Here is a 14501-nt window from a genome sequence, read left to right as displayed (position 1 = left end):
GAACTACAACTCCCGGCATGCCCCGGGCTGCACGCTCAGCTGAGGAAATACTCTCCAGTCGGCGACGGTCTGTCAGCAGAACTTGGAGCCAATCAGAGCGCGAATTGTAGAAGGGGCGTGGTTTAGAGCCACGTCACGGCTGCTTACGTCACTGAGTAGTGATGGCTGCATTGCCTACCTGGCTGGGGTTTATTCCCTGGTCTGGTGCATACCTCCCAAGTGTCCTGGATTCAGTGGGACAGTCCTAATTAGGGAGTCCAGGAAAATGTCCCTAGAATATGCAGTGCATTGTGCCTATCAGCATAGCTCCCAAGTGTCCCTATTTAGGAGGAACAGTCCCTATTTTGGGCCCAAATCCCTCTGTCACTGTTTTCTAGGAGCTCTATATCGTTATATGTGTCTGAGTGTACACTGATTAGCCACCACATTAAATCCTCCTGCCTAATATTGTGTAGGTCCCCTTAGTGCTGCCAAAACAGCCCTGATCCATCGTGGCATGGACCCCACACGGTATAAGCAGGGCCGTCTTTAGCACGGGGCAAACGGGGCAGCTGCCCCGGGCCCAGTTGCTCCTGGGGGGCCCCAGAGCAGCTGCTCCGTGGGCCCTGCGATTTGCGCAGCCCCCCTTGGACCCAGTGGTGCGGCTGCACAGAGCCGCACCATCCCGCATGCTAAAGAGGGCCCCCGGGTGGCCCATGCACTAAGGGCCACCCGGTGGACATGTGTCAGCAGGGGCCCGGTCGGGCGCTGTTACGCTTAAACAGCGCGACCGGGCCCCTTCCTGTTCGTCAGCCGGCTGGGAGGAAGTGAGTGCCGCGCGTCACTTCCTCCCACCGGAGATCAGAGCCGCACCAGGAGAAAGGCAGGGAGGAGGGGAGTTTAAGAGAAGAACTCCCAACTGCCTCAGCCTGCCACTGTTCCCCAGGGAAACCACCCTCCAGAAAAGGTAAGGGCGGTTGGAGGGTGGCTAAATGTATGTCAGTATGTTTGTGTGTGTATGTCTGTCTGTGTTTCAGTGTATCTGTGTGTGTATATCAGTATGCCTGTGTGTGTCAGTATGTCTGTGTGTGTGTCAATACTTCTGTCAGTGTGTGTGTGTGTGTGTCAGTATGTCTGTGTGTGTCAGTATGTCTGTGTGTGTGTCAATACTTCTGTCAGTGTGTGTGTTTGTGTGTATATCAGTATGCCTGTGTGTGTCAGTATGTCTGTGTGTGTGTCAATACTTCTGTCAGTGTGTGTGTCAATACTTCTGTCAGTGTGTGTGTGTGTGTCAGTATATCTGTGTGTCAGTATGTCTGTGTGTGTGTGTGTGTGAATACTTCTGTCAGTGTGTGTGTCAATATATCTGTGTGTGTGTCAGTATGTCTGTGTGTGTGTGTGTGTGTGTGTGTCAGTATGTCTGTGTGTGTGTGTCTGTGTGTGTGTGTCAGTATTTCTGTCTGTGTGTGTCAGTATGTCTGTCTGTGTGTGTGTCAGTATGCCTGTGTGTGTCAGCATGCCTGTGTGTGTCAGCATGCCTGTGTGTGTGTGTCAATACTTCTGTCAGTGTGTGTCAGCACGTCTGTGTGTGTGTGTCAGCATTTTTGTCTGTGTCTGTGTTTCAGTATGTCTGTGTGTGTGTCAGTATTTCTGTCTGTGTGTGTGTCAGTATGTCTGTGTGTGTGTGTCAGTATTTCTGTCAGTGTATGTGTCTGTGTGTGTGTTAGTATGTCTGTCTGTGTGTGTCAGTATGTCTGTGTGTATGTCAGTATGCCTGTGTGTGTCACTGTGTCTGTGTGTATGTCAGTATGCGTGTGTGTATCAGCATGTCTGTGTGTGTGTCAATACTTCTGTCAGTGTATGTGTCTGTATGTGTGTCAGTATATCTGTCAGTGTATGTGTCTGTGTGTGTATGTATGTGCGTCTGTGTGTGTGTGTGTGTGTGTGTCAGTATGTCTGAATGTGTGTCAATATGTCTGCCAGTATATATTTGTGTGTCAGTGTATGTGTGTGTCAGTATGTATCTGTGAATGTTTTAATATGTCTGTCTGTGTGTGTGTATGTGTCAATATGTCAGTGTGATTGGGGGTTGGGCGTAATTGGGGGGTTGGTGGATTGAGAGGGTCACAGGGCCGAGGGGGCCCAACAAAATTCTTTGCCCAGGGTCCTATTCATATTAAAGACGGCCCTGGGTATAAGGCACCAAGACATTAGCAGCAGATCCTTTAAATCCTACAAGTTGTGAGGTGGGGCCTCTATGGTACGAATTTGTTGTTCCAGCACGTCCGGCAGATGCTCAAGGCAACACCTTGAACTCTTTGTCATGTTCCCCATGTCATGTTTACCATTCCTGAACAGTTGTTTCAGTGTGGCAGGGTGCCTAATTCTGTAGTAAGAGGCCACTGTCGCCAGGAAACATTGCCATGAATGGCTGTATGTGGTGCGCAACAATCTCTAGGTAGGTGGTATTTTTAAAAGTAAGTGTCAAATCCATGATGAGCGTCAAGTACATGACCCAGGATTCCCAGAAGAACATTGCCCAGAGCATAACACAGCCTCCACCATCCTGCCTTTTTCTCATGCATCCTGCTGCCAATCTCTTCTTGACGTACATCTCTTCGAATGATCTGATAGAAAATGGGAATTATCAGACCCGGTGTTCTGTCAGATCACTATACCTTATCAGAATGCTATACCGGAAGTGACACGGTCGCACCGGAAATGACGTTTCACAGCTAGAGGAGGAGGAGAACAGGTAGGTGAAATTTTCAAAGACAGTACGGGAGAGGAGGCCACCTAATGCGCATGCGCGAACCCCACACTGCTCCAGCTGTGAAGCGTCATTTCCGGTGCGGCCACGTCACTTCCGGTGCGGCCGCGTCACTTCCGGTATAGCATTCTGATAAGGTATAGTGATCTGACAGAACACCGGCAACCTTCTTCCATTGATCCAAAGTCCAGTTCTGACACTCAATGTTCCAATTGAAGGGGCTTTCGGTAGTGGACAGATTGGTGCGACTTCACTGACACGCTGAGCTTACGTTCTCGCCGACAAGCAGGGAGCCGTCCCGCTGGGGTCTCCGTCCCCTCTGCTGCAAAGCAAAATGGTGCCGACCATGCGGTCGTGGCCATTTATAGCCCCGCCCCCCAAGGTCACGCAAAAGTGCATCACGATGGTGATGCACGTTCTGGTGTCAGAGGTCACGCTCTGACCAAGCACAGCACAAGGAGGGATATTTAAATCCCTGAAGTTCTCTAGCTCATTGCGCTGTGGGGGTTTCAGTTCCTGGTTCCCGAGAGTGCGTTTTCTTGTCTTGTATTTGATATTCCCAGTATTTTGACCTTGGCTATCCTTGACTACTCTGATTTCTGGTTCCCTTGACTCGGCTTTCCATATTGTTCTTGTGTATTTCTGGCTTCCTTGGCCTCGGCTTTCCCTTGACCATTCTCTGTCTTTCAACGTATTAATTTGGCAATTCTAAGGACTGGTTTACGTTCTGTCCTTTTGCTATTCTGTCTATGTAGATATTACATAGTTCTGCGTGCTGGTCCACACTGGACCTAACTATGTAGCAGTCGTGACACCAACTTTGCTATTTTGGCATACAGTTTGAAATTAATTTTTGGTCACAGCAATTCTTAATAAATGTTTTATTTATTTTAGAGCAATACATTGTGCTGTGTGTTACACTGTTAAACCTTTCCTATGCATTGATGCACAAACATCTGACCAGCCTTAACTTGCATATGAATATCTGCTCTTTTTTCCAATTATGCCCTTGCTTCTAGAGAGACACACTCTAGAGAGAGTTCAGTTCTTCTCACAGCTGACTAGAGATTCCTCTATATCAGGGCTGCCCAACAGGCAGAATCGCCAGATGTTGTAGAACTACAACTCCCATGATGCTTTGCACGGCCTTTAAAATGTATGTAGAATGACAAAGCATCATGGGAGTTGTAGTTCTACAACATCTGGGGATCTACCTGTTGGGCAGCCCTGCTCTACATCAAGCATGTCAATCTCGCGGCCCAATGAATATCTTTGCAGCCCAGCAAGCCGCGAGTAGATGCTTACTGTTAGCAGAGTAGGCACCTGCTCTTCCCACATTGCAAGTGCCTTCTCTGTTGAAATTTACCAGGCCGGGTGGAGGGAAAGCTGGCGGCAGTGATCGCAGTCTGTTCTTCCTGCTCCTCACTGCTTGCGAATTTGACGTAAGTCCGGCCCAACATTACTAAACTGTGTGCGTGAAGGAGCAGTGAGTAGCAGGAAGGGAGACCTCCCTCCAGAGAGAAGATCTCCACTGGACCCCAGGTAGAGGCCCCACACCAGCTCCCGAAGGTAGGGAGCAATCAGCAATAAATAAAATGATTTGTGAGTGTGTGCAAAAATGTGTGTGTGTGTCTGTCAGTGTGTGAGTGAGTGTGTGTGTCTGTCTGTGAGTGTATGTGTCTGTTAGTGTATGTGTGTCTTTTACTGTGTGTGTGTGTCTGTCAGTGAGTGTATGTGTCTTTTACTGTGTGTGTGTGTGTCTGTCTGTCTGTCAGTTAGTGTGTGTCTGTCAGTGTTGCGATGGCCACGGCTGAACAGTGGAGGACCTGGAGGTGCACGAAGGCATGCAACGCCACATCACATTACAACGGGACGTCAACGTGCTCCACCTTCACAGGGTTTCAAGGAGTTATGGAAGGATCTGCTTTTTCACAGGGTGCGGACAGCGCCATTGGGGGTATAGAGGCCGAACTCCGGAGTCACATGAGGGGACTGGGATTAAGTAAAGTGGGGGACTGGGGTTTAGTAGAGGGGGGGTTGTGGTTTAGTGGAGGGGGGCTGTTGTTTAGCGGAGGGTGGGCAAGGGTTTAGTGGGGTGGTTAGGGTTTAGTAGAGGGGGGTTTAGTAGAGGGGGATGCTGTTTTTTTTTTTTATATACTGTACTTTTCAAAATAAACTTACGTTTCTATGAAATGTTTACGTTTTTGGTTTATTGCGGCCCACGTGAACTTAAATCTTGTTTATTTGGCCCGTGCTAGCCTTTGAGTTTTACATGCTTGCTCTACATGTTGTCCAAAAGGCTGTGCATTGATACATATACACAGGGGTGTCTAGTTACACCTCCCTTTATGTGACTTGCACAGCCTTCCTAAACACTTCCTGTAAAGTGAGATCTAATGTTTAAACTTCCTTTATTGCACATTATGTTTAATTTAGAATTCCTTATCTCATGCACTGTTAATGTAATTAAAGTTCAATTTAAGGAGCAGGAGATATAACTTCTAAAGCAAGTTAACATCTAATTGAAAATGAAACCATTTCTTTCTTTCATGCAGGCTGTATCATTTACGGCCAGGGGAGATGTGGCAAGGGCTGCATAAACAGAAACAAAAGTGAATTAACTCCTTAAATGGCAGCAAATTAAACAGTGAGACTGCAGGACTATGATCTATACACAAAAATTGCTTCATCAACAGGGTGACCAGACGTCCCGGCTTTACAGGGATTGTACTGGTTTTCGCCTGTTTGTCCTGGTGTACCGGGAATCTTTCTCGGGACGCATAAATGTCCCGGTTTAGCAGAGACGGCTCCTTTCCACATATCGAGGCCGACAGGGGAAATCCTTTCATCCCCCTGCCGGCCTCATGCAGAGTAGTGGGCAGGGGTACCAGATGAGCAGCAGCAGAAGCTTGTGGAGCTCTGGATATGGAGGTAGCGGCCTGAGTTTGTAATTCTTGCATGGCTTGAGTGAGTGTAGACACTTGCCTGGTTAGTGTATGTAACATTACGGTCAAATCTGCGGGCACTATGTAAGCTCAGTGATTCTGGAGTCCAGGAGGCAGGAATCAGCCAAGGCGAAGTACCAAAGTGAAAACCAAATTCGTAGTCTAGGAAAGCCAGGGTTCAGTTCAGGCGGCACAGGTCCAGAGACAATATAACAGGCAGAGGGTCAACCGGATAAATCAGATAAGGCAGGATAGGCACACTGAAGTTGACACTACAGTAAGCACAGTAGAACTGAGCAATAAGGTAGAGGTAGACTGCGATTATATAGGGGAGAGGTACCCACCTCTCACATTCTATTGCTTAGAAAGTGATTAGTCCTTTAAATAACTTCAGCTGTACTGTACCTTTAAAAGGCCGCTAGTGAGAGTCGTCTAATGTGTATGTATTTCTCTGGGGTGTTTTATTTATTTATATTTAGAGATTTCTGTATCGCTAATCGGTGTCCCTGTTTTTTATTTTCAAAATCTGGTCACCTTGTTCATCAAGCTAAAGTTGTTTTGGTGACTATAGTGTCCCTTTAGCCCCTTAAGGACCAAACTTCTGGAATAAAAGGGAATCATGACATGTCACATATGTCGTGTCCTTAAGGGGTTAAGGTGCTGTGCTCTTGCCCTCTGCTCCTGCCATGCTCTTGCACCCATCTCCTTTTATTCTGAGACAGTTTAATGTTTAATTTTTTTTCTTACTGTCTCAGATTGGCTTATTCCCCATCTTTTTAGGAAAACATGTCAAAATAATGGTTAATACCTCTCTCTCTACGGTCTACGCCAATCTGCCAGTACCTCTTTACACATAATGTCGGTTCCACATTTCACTCTCTCACCGTTCCGTTCTATAGCGTTCCTGCACATGTCCTATATTTGTATATATGTTAATAGATACAGGCGTCATACCCAGCAATATCTCTTGCCTCGGGACACACTGCTCTTTACTCTTGTGTTTCTTTACTACACAGCTTATACATTGTAAGCTTATTTGAGCAGGACTCTCTTCACATGGCCTTTTTCATCTTATATTAGTGTTTTTATATCCCAGTTGTAGAACGCTGCAAATTTGGTGCTGCATTAATAATAATAATCCTAAGATTCCGGATCCATCCTAGCAAAATTTGTACGAGGTTATTAAACCAGGTTCTCCGTTTATGTAACTAAAAATATAATTTTGAATGAACAACCTATCTGATTTAAACAAACTAAACACAAATAATTTTACTGTAGACTGTTGTGAATTTAATTGCTTTAAGTGCCGTTACGCACTCATACTCTCAAACACTAATAATTTGGAGGGCACTTGAGAGGTCTGCATTCTATTTGCGGGTTCTGTTGCCTTGCAATTGTTTTTCTTTGTATTCCAATGAATCGTGCATCTTGTGAAGGCACAGCTGCTGTGTTACATAGATTAGAGAACAGGAGTAGCTGATTAATCCTGTATGCAGGAGCCCACTGTGTGACATTTATTGCTGAGCCAAAGGTGATCTATTGCCTTTGCAGGGAGGTGATGAGGGTGCTGGGTGGAAAGAAGAAGAAAGAAAAAAAAGAAAAGCAATTGCAAAAAGACAATGACGGATGAAATAGCAGACCAGGTACTGCTAAAGCGATATGCTGCAGTGAAGGACCACGTTTTTGAGCAGCTGAGTAGCACAAGAAAACCCAATGTGCCTGGCTTTCCTATGACATACAACCCTTCTAACGCCTGGGTGCTTCCTGCTTATTCCCAGGAAGATTCGGAAGGTCAGCCGTCTGTGCCGGCAGGAAGAATACGGCAACACGATGACATCTTGGATGGGTCTCTGGTGATCTCTAAAAGTTACCGTCATCACAGTAAAAAGTGGAGAGGCAGTGGTATGGCTCTGTTGAAGGCGTCACTCATGGCTTTCAGTTTTGTGTTTTGGGTCGCTGGGCTAGTAATGCTCACCGTGGGCATCTGGGCTAAGCTCTCCTTAGAAGAATACTTGGTTCTATCCACGAATGATTATCCGAATACCCCACTCATCCTACTCGTGAGCGGAGCCGCTGTCTTACTGTGGGGCTTTCTGGGCTGTCTCAGCGCTGCCGCGGAGAAACGTTATCTCTTGCGTATCTATGGACTCTTCCAAATGGCAGTTCTGGTGGCGGGACTGGCCGCGGGACTCTCTGGTTTGTTCTATAGAAGGTAATTCCATTTCCCTATTCCTATTCTGCTAAATATAGCATGGCATAATGGTGACAAAGAATTTGATTTGATTTCATTTTTACAATATTATAGTCCACTAAGTCCAGGTTAACATTACACTAAAAAAGCTAATTTATAGGCCAAAATAGCTGTAAAAAATAGCTTAATGTGAGATTTTGTTTCCCCAGATTAGCTATATTCTCCTGCATTTTGAAATTCCCTACAAGATTGTTTGATCGAAAAACCCTGTTCGTGTTTGGCAATCAAAAATACAATAAACGTTCTCAGAGAGGAGAGAGCCATACATTTGTTCCAGTTTTCCTGCTTACTGAAACTAACTGACAAGCAGTGTTTCTAATAACTGGAACTATAATGTATACACATCAGCAGCAGAACTACCAGCGATACAGCCACACCTGGGCCACACCATTGGCCACCATTGGGGCATTAGAACTCATTCTCTGATCAGGGGCTCTGTTGAGCGGTTGGGTCCTTTAATGCTACATGATCAGGTTGGGGAAATAGAAATATCTCCCCAAATTGGAATGTATTTAACAGCACCCCAGCCCATGCCCCTGCCAGATCTAAATGCCAGTGGTAGGATATGATTCCTCTACAGCAGGGGTTCCCAATTAATTTTTCCCGTGGAACCCTTTGACATAGTGTATCAACATCGTGGAACTGTTTGTTTTCCTGGCACTGGAGAATCCCTTTAATTACCAGTTTAGATGGATCTTGTGCTAATGTAATTGCTTAGAATTGTTGCCCGTTTCAGCCTAAGAATCCTCACTTTGCCACTGATTGCCATGATACAGCTTGGGCGTGTTTCACTGCCAATAAACTGTCAACAACAACTCTTAGAATTTAAACTTTTATTTCTGCGAGGTATACATTGTCAATGAACTACATGTTGTGTGACTTTGTACATGTCTAAAACAGGGACATTGCTGATGGCTTTGAAAGCGGCTTGCAAGATGCAGTTATTTCCTATTCTGAAGATGAGGAGAAGGCCGATGCGTTGGATGTTATTCAGCGGGCTCTGCACTGTTGTGGGGTTCACAGTTACAAAGACTGGCTGGATTCCCCTTGGTCAATAGAGCAACGGGAGCAACATTCGTACTATGAATACAGCAATGGCTCTGTGCCCAGTAGCTGCTGCCAGGCACGACGGGGATGCCACAACAGCCCTGTGCTCGCCGGTGCCCCAGGTATCCACAGGGAGGGATGTTTTAAGAAAGTCTGTGACTTTGTAAGCGACAACATGTTCTACATAGCCACGGCGGCCCTGGGACTGGCTATCATGCAGGTGGTAGGCATCATTTTAACATGTGTCTTGGCCACTAAAATTACTCAAAGGATGTCCGATATGGTTCCAACGTAGGATCTGCGGGAATGTGTTTTATATAATGCAGGCCTGTCAGTGAGCTATAAATCCCATTAAGCCTTCCAACCACTTTTTGTTGTTTCGGTTGGCAGAAGAATTACAGTCAGCTGACTTCATTTCATAATATAAAATGTAATCTCTGTTACATGTTGTTTAATTTTGTTATTTATTACTGCTCTGTTAAGTTGCCTTGTCCAGAGCCATTTAAGGTGCATGCGTAACAAAAGCCGTATCTAGTATTGAAAAATGACTGGCTTGGATAATGCAAAAGTATACCAGATCTGTAATGCTTGTCCCTTAAACTTTAAGATTGTCAATTAGATGAAGGAATTTTCACATTTGAAATTAAAGAAGATATACAGGAATATTTCAGCGGTTAGAATTCTTGTATTTATTTACCCTATAAAAATGTAAGTTCATTTATGGTTTTCCTGGCAATTGTTACTAATATGTAGTAGATAATTGCATTTTGAACTTCATGCTTACGACATTCTAAACGGAATTTCCAAATTATGATAGTACACCCTGTTCTTTATCTGGTTCCCCCTTAGTTATCAATCTAGGTTATCGAAATATCAGTTTCGGTTACTGCCTGTATAGTTCGTATTAATTTCAATGCCGTGTTATATTGATCAACCAATGGGATCACTGGCAATATGTTTGGTGTACAAGCAACTTCTTTAAAGGGACACTCCAAGCCTGCTGTAGTGATTATGGTGCCATTAGTGCTCTCTGGGTCTTACTTCGTCCCTGCAGCTGCAGCCCCTGCATCTAGATTCTTATGGCAGGACACACACATACACATTTATATACACACGCATTTATACACTGATACACGCACACACATACATACACAAATACACTGATGCACAGAGACGCTCCTTGTCAGATACAGTACAGACATACAGTCGCAATGTGTGTCTGACAGGGTGGTGTATCTGGCTGTGTGTATTTCTGACTGAGTGTGTCTTTGTGTATGTTGATGCCTGAGCATGTGTGTCTAAAAAGAAAAACACAGGCAGCACTCCAGGATATAGAAGGTGAATTTATTCGTGGGTTCACCACCTCACCAAAATAAGTGTAACGTTTCGGCTCCTAAGAGCATGCATGATTAAGGCTCTTAGGAGCCGAAACGTCGCATTTATTTTGGTGAGGTGGTGACCCCACGAATAAATTCACCTTCTAAATCCTGGAGTGCTGCCTGTGTTTTCCTTCTTTGATACTACATTGGTGGATTCAGCGGTGTCCATCCTATACAGAGCACCCCCTTGGTGGAAGGCCGGAGCATATGTGCAGGACCTGATTCCAGGGTATTCTGTTTTTGTTGAGCATGTGTGTCTGACAGTGAGTATACTTGTTTGTGAATGTACGTCTCTACGTCTGAAAGACTTTTTGTGTATGAGAGGGAACGTGTGTGGGGCAGCTGCTTGTGGTGTGTTATGTGTATTGCACATTGTGTTATGGCCGGGCTGTGTTTTATGTGTGTATGGTGATGACTTTATTTAGGGTATGGGACTGTGACAGGGTGTGTGTGAGAGGGCAAGTGGGGTGGGTGTGACCAGAGCCTCCGCCTCCAAATCCCACCCACAGGAATACAGACACAAACACACGCACTGATACAGAAAGGACACAGATACACACACACAAAGATACACACATACTGACACACACACACATACATACTAACAGACACATGCTGAAACAGACATACAGGCATACATACTGACACACACATACTGAAACAGAAACACAGACATATACAGACACACAGACATATATAGTGACACACAGACACATACTAACAAACATACAGACACACACATGCATAAGGGAATACATACACACACACATACATACTGACATACACACACATACATACATACTGACAAATATACAGACACATACATACATACAGACATACATACACATACACACACAGACAGAGACATATACATAAACATACTGACATACATACAGACACACACATTCATAAGGACATACATACACACACACATACATACTGACATATATACAGACACATGCATACATACATACTGACATACATACACTTACATACAGACACACATACATATACATACTGACATACATACATATACAGAAAGAGACATATACATACACATACTGACATACATTCATACATACACACACACATACATACTGACATACTTACACATACATACATACAGACAGACATACATATACATACTAACATACATACAGACAGACATACATATATACACAGAGACATATACATACTGACATACATACATACTGAAATACATACAGACATACACACACACATATACATACTGACATACATACATACTGACACACATCCTGAAATTCATACATACATACACACATACATACATACACACACAGCTAATTTTTCAGCCACCCTCCTGTTTCTTACCTTTTCTTTGAAGGAGGGTGGCTGTGGATGATGGGAGTCGGCTTCCTCTCCCCTCCCCTCTGTCTCACTTCCTCCCAGCACTACTTGCGGCAGCATTTTTACATGGCCGCAGTGCTGACCACACCCCTGAAGATATAGGGCCTATCGGATGGCCCTAAATGCTTGGGCCACCCGATGGGTCCTATTAGCGTGCAGGCCCTGGTGCAGCTGCCGTGGGGCTTGGACCGTCATGGTTGTCACTCCCTGTTGGTGGCCCTGGGTGTGACAAAGAGAGTGAGCCTTTAATCGTAATGTTAATCTGGCCCTGTCCCACACCGGCAAAGGACTACTTGTAACCTGAGAGACGGCCATAGAGGCATGGAGTGTCGCAGTATCTGTGGATCTGCCTCGAGGACGCTGTGGGTGCCCTGAAACTGGTAAGTAACATCGGACAATGTGACAGTGTGTCAGCATGTTTAACTGTGTGTATATGTGTGTAAATGTGTATCAGTGTGTGTGTGGCAGTGTATGTGTATATGTGCATACATCAAAGCATTCAATCGCCAACAGTACATACAAACACACTCCTACATTCACACACACACATAGTTCATACAAAAACATGCTTACTTTGAATACATACAAAAATTGCTCAATGCTAAATACAACCCTGCAAGGATGGGCAAATGGTAGATCCCCAGCTGGCAAAGCAAGCACTGTGAGAGTTGTGCGATGGATGGGGATCTACCTTTTGGCCACCTTTGTGATTTTGAGGGGGCCCAGAAAAATTATTGCACCAGTTCCTCCACTGCTAATGTCTTCAGTTGTTACCAGCTTTATAAATCATGCATGTGAACAAAAGTGATTTAACGTAAAAATAAAGTTTCACCGGAGTTAAGGTATGATTATATGTGGGATGCCAGCAGTCGTCAAGGTTACGTACTGCTTTGATTATCTCAAGTTCTGGAAGGTTGGGAAATGGTAAGTCAGAAACACCCTGGTAGCGTAATGCTTCTTTGCATCAGAGAACAAATAAATAAGAAAATGTTCAACTGATTTTGTAGGCAGAACAGTGATTATGGTAGAACCACTAGTTAGATTGCTTTCTATCTGTGAAGAGATTGCTAAGAGTCACAATGGGAATTTCAGTGCGATTAGGGTACTTTAATATTTGTTTATTATTTCTGTAGCTCATACAAATGTGCTGAATGATGTAGTAGTAAATGTTTATTTCAGGACAGCAGTGATAAAGTACACAACTATCCCCAGGGAGAAAAAAATATAATTATTCCCATGTTGCTAGAAATGTGTCTGTGAGTTTTCCAGACAAAAGAGTCGAGAGAGTAGAAGGAGACGGGTAAAGCTGTGTGTGCTCCAGCAATATGACATTGAGCTTAAATTCAAGTCTGATTCCAATGACAACTTTCTGTGATTGTGTCGAAGGCATTATTACCACTGACCTACGTGACAAATATTCAACTGTAAGCAGAAAGGGCTAACATAACGTTTTTATGAAATGCTCAAAAAAACTGTGTTAGAATATCACTGAAATTCCAAAATGCAGTCAAAGAACATTGTAAGACAAAGTATTAGTGTAACCACTGTAGTGATGTCCTGATGCCAGGTGAAATCGGGTAAACCATTTAGTAAGGGTTTGTCCTCTTACCCGGGTCACCACTGGATTCAGAGGCTTCTCTCCCCTCGTGTGACTTGCTGCAGGAGCCAGAAGTCGATCCCGTCGGCATTCATTGGCTGAGAGTGTCTGTTCACCGCCTCCAGCTAATGAATGTCAGACATACTGTGTATGAAAGTGTTTTGTACAGAATTTTCATTAGCCAGTGCAGAACTCTTCTGGCTGGGGAGTGATGCCCAGAAGACACTGCCGGAGGCGGAGTTACACCTCCGTTAGCCAAGGGGTTAAACTTCGTATGTGCAGCATTTTATACAGAATAACTGCACTTATAGACTCCAGTTACTATGACCACTTTAAATCACTAAAATGGTTGCAGTGCTTGCAATTATTATTATTATTATTATTATCATCACCATTTCTATAGCGCCAACAGATTCCGTAGCGCTTTACAATATTATGAGCGAGGGGATTTAACTATAAATAGGACAGTTACAAGAAAACTTACAGGAACGATAGGTTGAAGAGAACCCTGCTCAGACGAGGTTACAATCTATAGGAGGTGGGGTATAAAACACAATAGGCCAGGAAAAAGCTATCAAATAAGGTGGGAGTGAAGCAGAGCTGGAGGAAAGCGTAGAGTGCTGCCCATTAGGAGAGAGCAAGGGACAGGTATGTGGGGTAGGGGTTACTGTGGGATGCCGTAAGCTTTCCTAAAGAGATGGGTTTTAAGGCACTTCTTAAATGATTGAAGACTAGGGGAGAGTCTGATGGCAATAAACCTTTAAGTCACAAGATGACAAAACTTGTCAAAAGGCAGAGCTACTGCAGCAAATCTGGTCACTTTCCACAGCCGTCACTAGCGATGGCTACAGGAGTAAGGCGTTATCGTGCTTGTCATGAGACAATATCAGCAGACGCGTCTAGCGGGATCATCCCAAGCTATGAGTGTTACATTCTCGCACATGGAGCTGAAGATTGAACATGACACCACCTGCGGTTGTCAGCATCAGGTAAGTACAACTTAAAGGGACACTCCAGTGCCAGGAAAACAAACCGTTTTCCTGGCACTGCAGGTCCCATCTCCCTCCCACCTCCCATCCCCGGTTGCTAAGGGGTGAAAACCCCTTCAGTCACTTACCTGAGACCACCGCCTATGTCCCTCGGC

At 44.7% G+C, this 14501-nt stretch overlaps 1 protein-coding gene across 1 annotated transcript; it reads left to right on the top strand.

Annotated features, from left to right (window-relative positions):
- The first annotated feature begins 7238 nt into the window (after positions 1 to 7238).
- On the top strand, positions 7239 to 9544 carry LOC134600693 (tetraspanin-7-like). The gene is made up of 2 exons (XM_063445071.1): positions 7239 to 7906; positions 8846 to 9544. Exons 1-2 carry the CDS (start codon positions 7314 to 7316, stop codon positions 9285 to 9287), a joined length of 1035 nt encoding a protein of 344 aa, XP_063301141.1. The 5' UTR covers positions 7239 to 7313; the 3' UTR covers positions 9288 to 9544.
- The last annotated feature ends 4957 nt before the right edge of the window (positions 9545 to 14501 follow it).

This window comes from Pelobates fuscus, chromosome 3 (genome assembly GCF_036172605.1).
Source record: "Pelobates fuscus isolate aPelFus1 chromosome 3, aPelFus1.pri, whole genome shotgun sequence".
In the NCBI taxonomy this organism is placed as follows: domain Eukaryota; kingdom Metazoa; phylum Chordata; class Amphibia; order Anura; family Pelobatidae; genus Pelobates; species Pelobates fuscus.
This window is presented reverse-complemented; position numbering and strand designations above follow the sequence as displayed.

Coding starts and splice junctions, on each gene's coding strand:
- LOC134600693 (XM_063445071.1), top strand. CDS start 7,314: ATGACGGATGAAATAGCAGACCAGGTACTGCTAAAGCGATATGCTGCA. Junction 7,907..8,845: donor TCTGGTTTGTTCTATAGAAG/GTAATTCCATTT, acceptor TGTCTAAAACAG/GGACATTGCTGATGGCTTTG.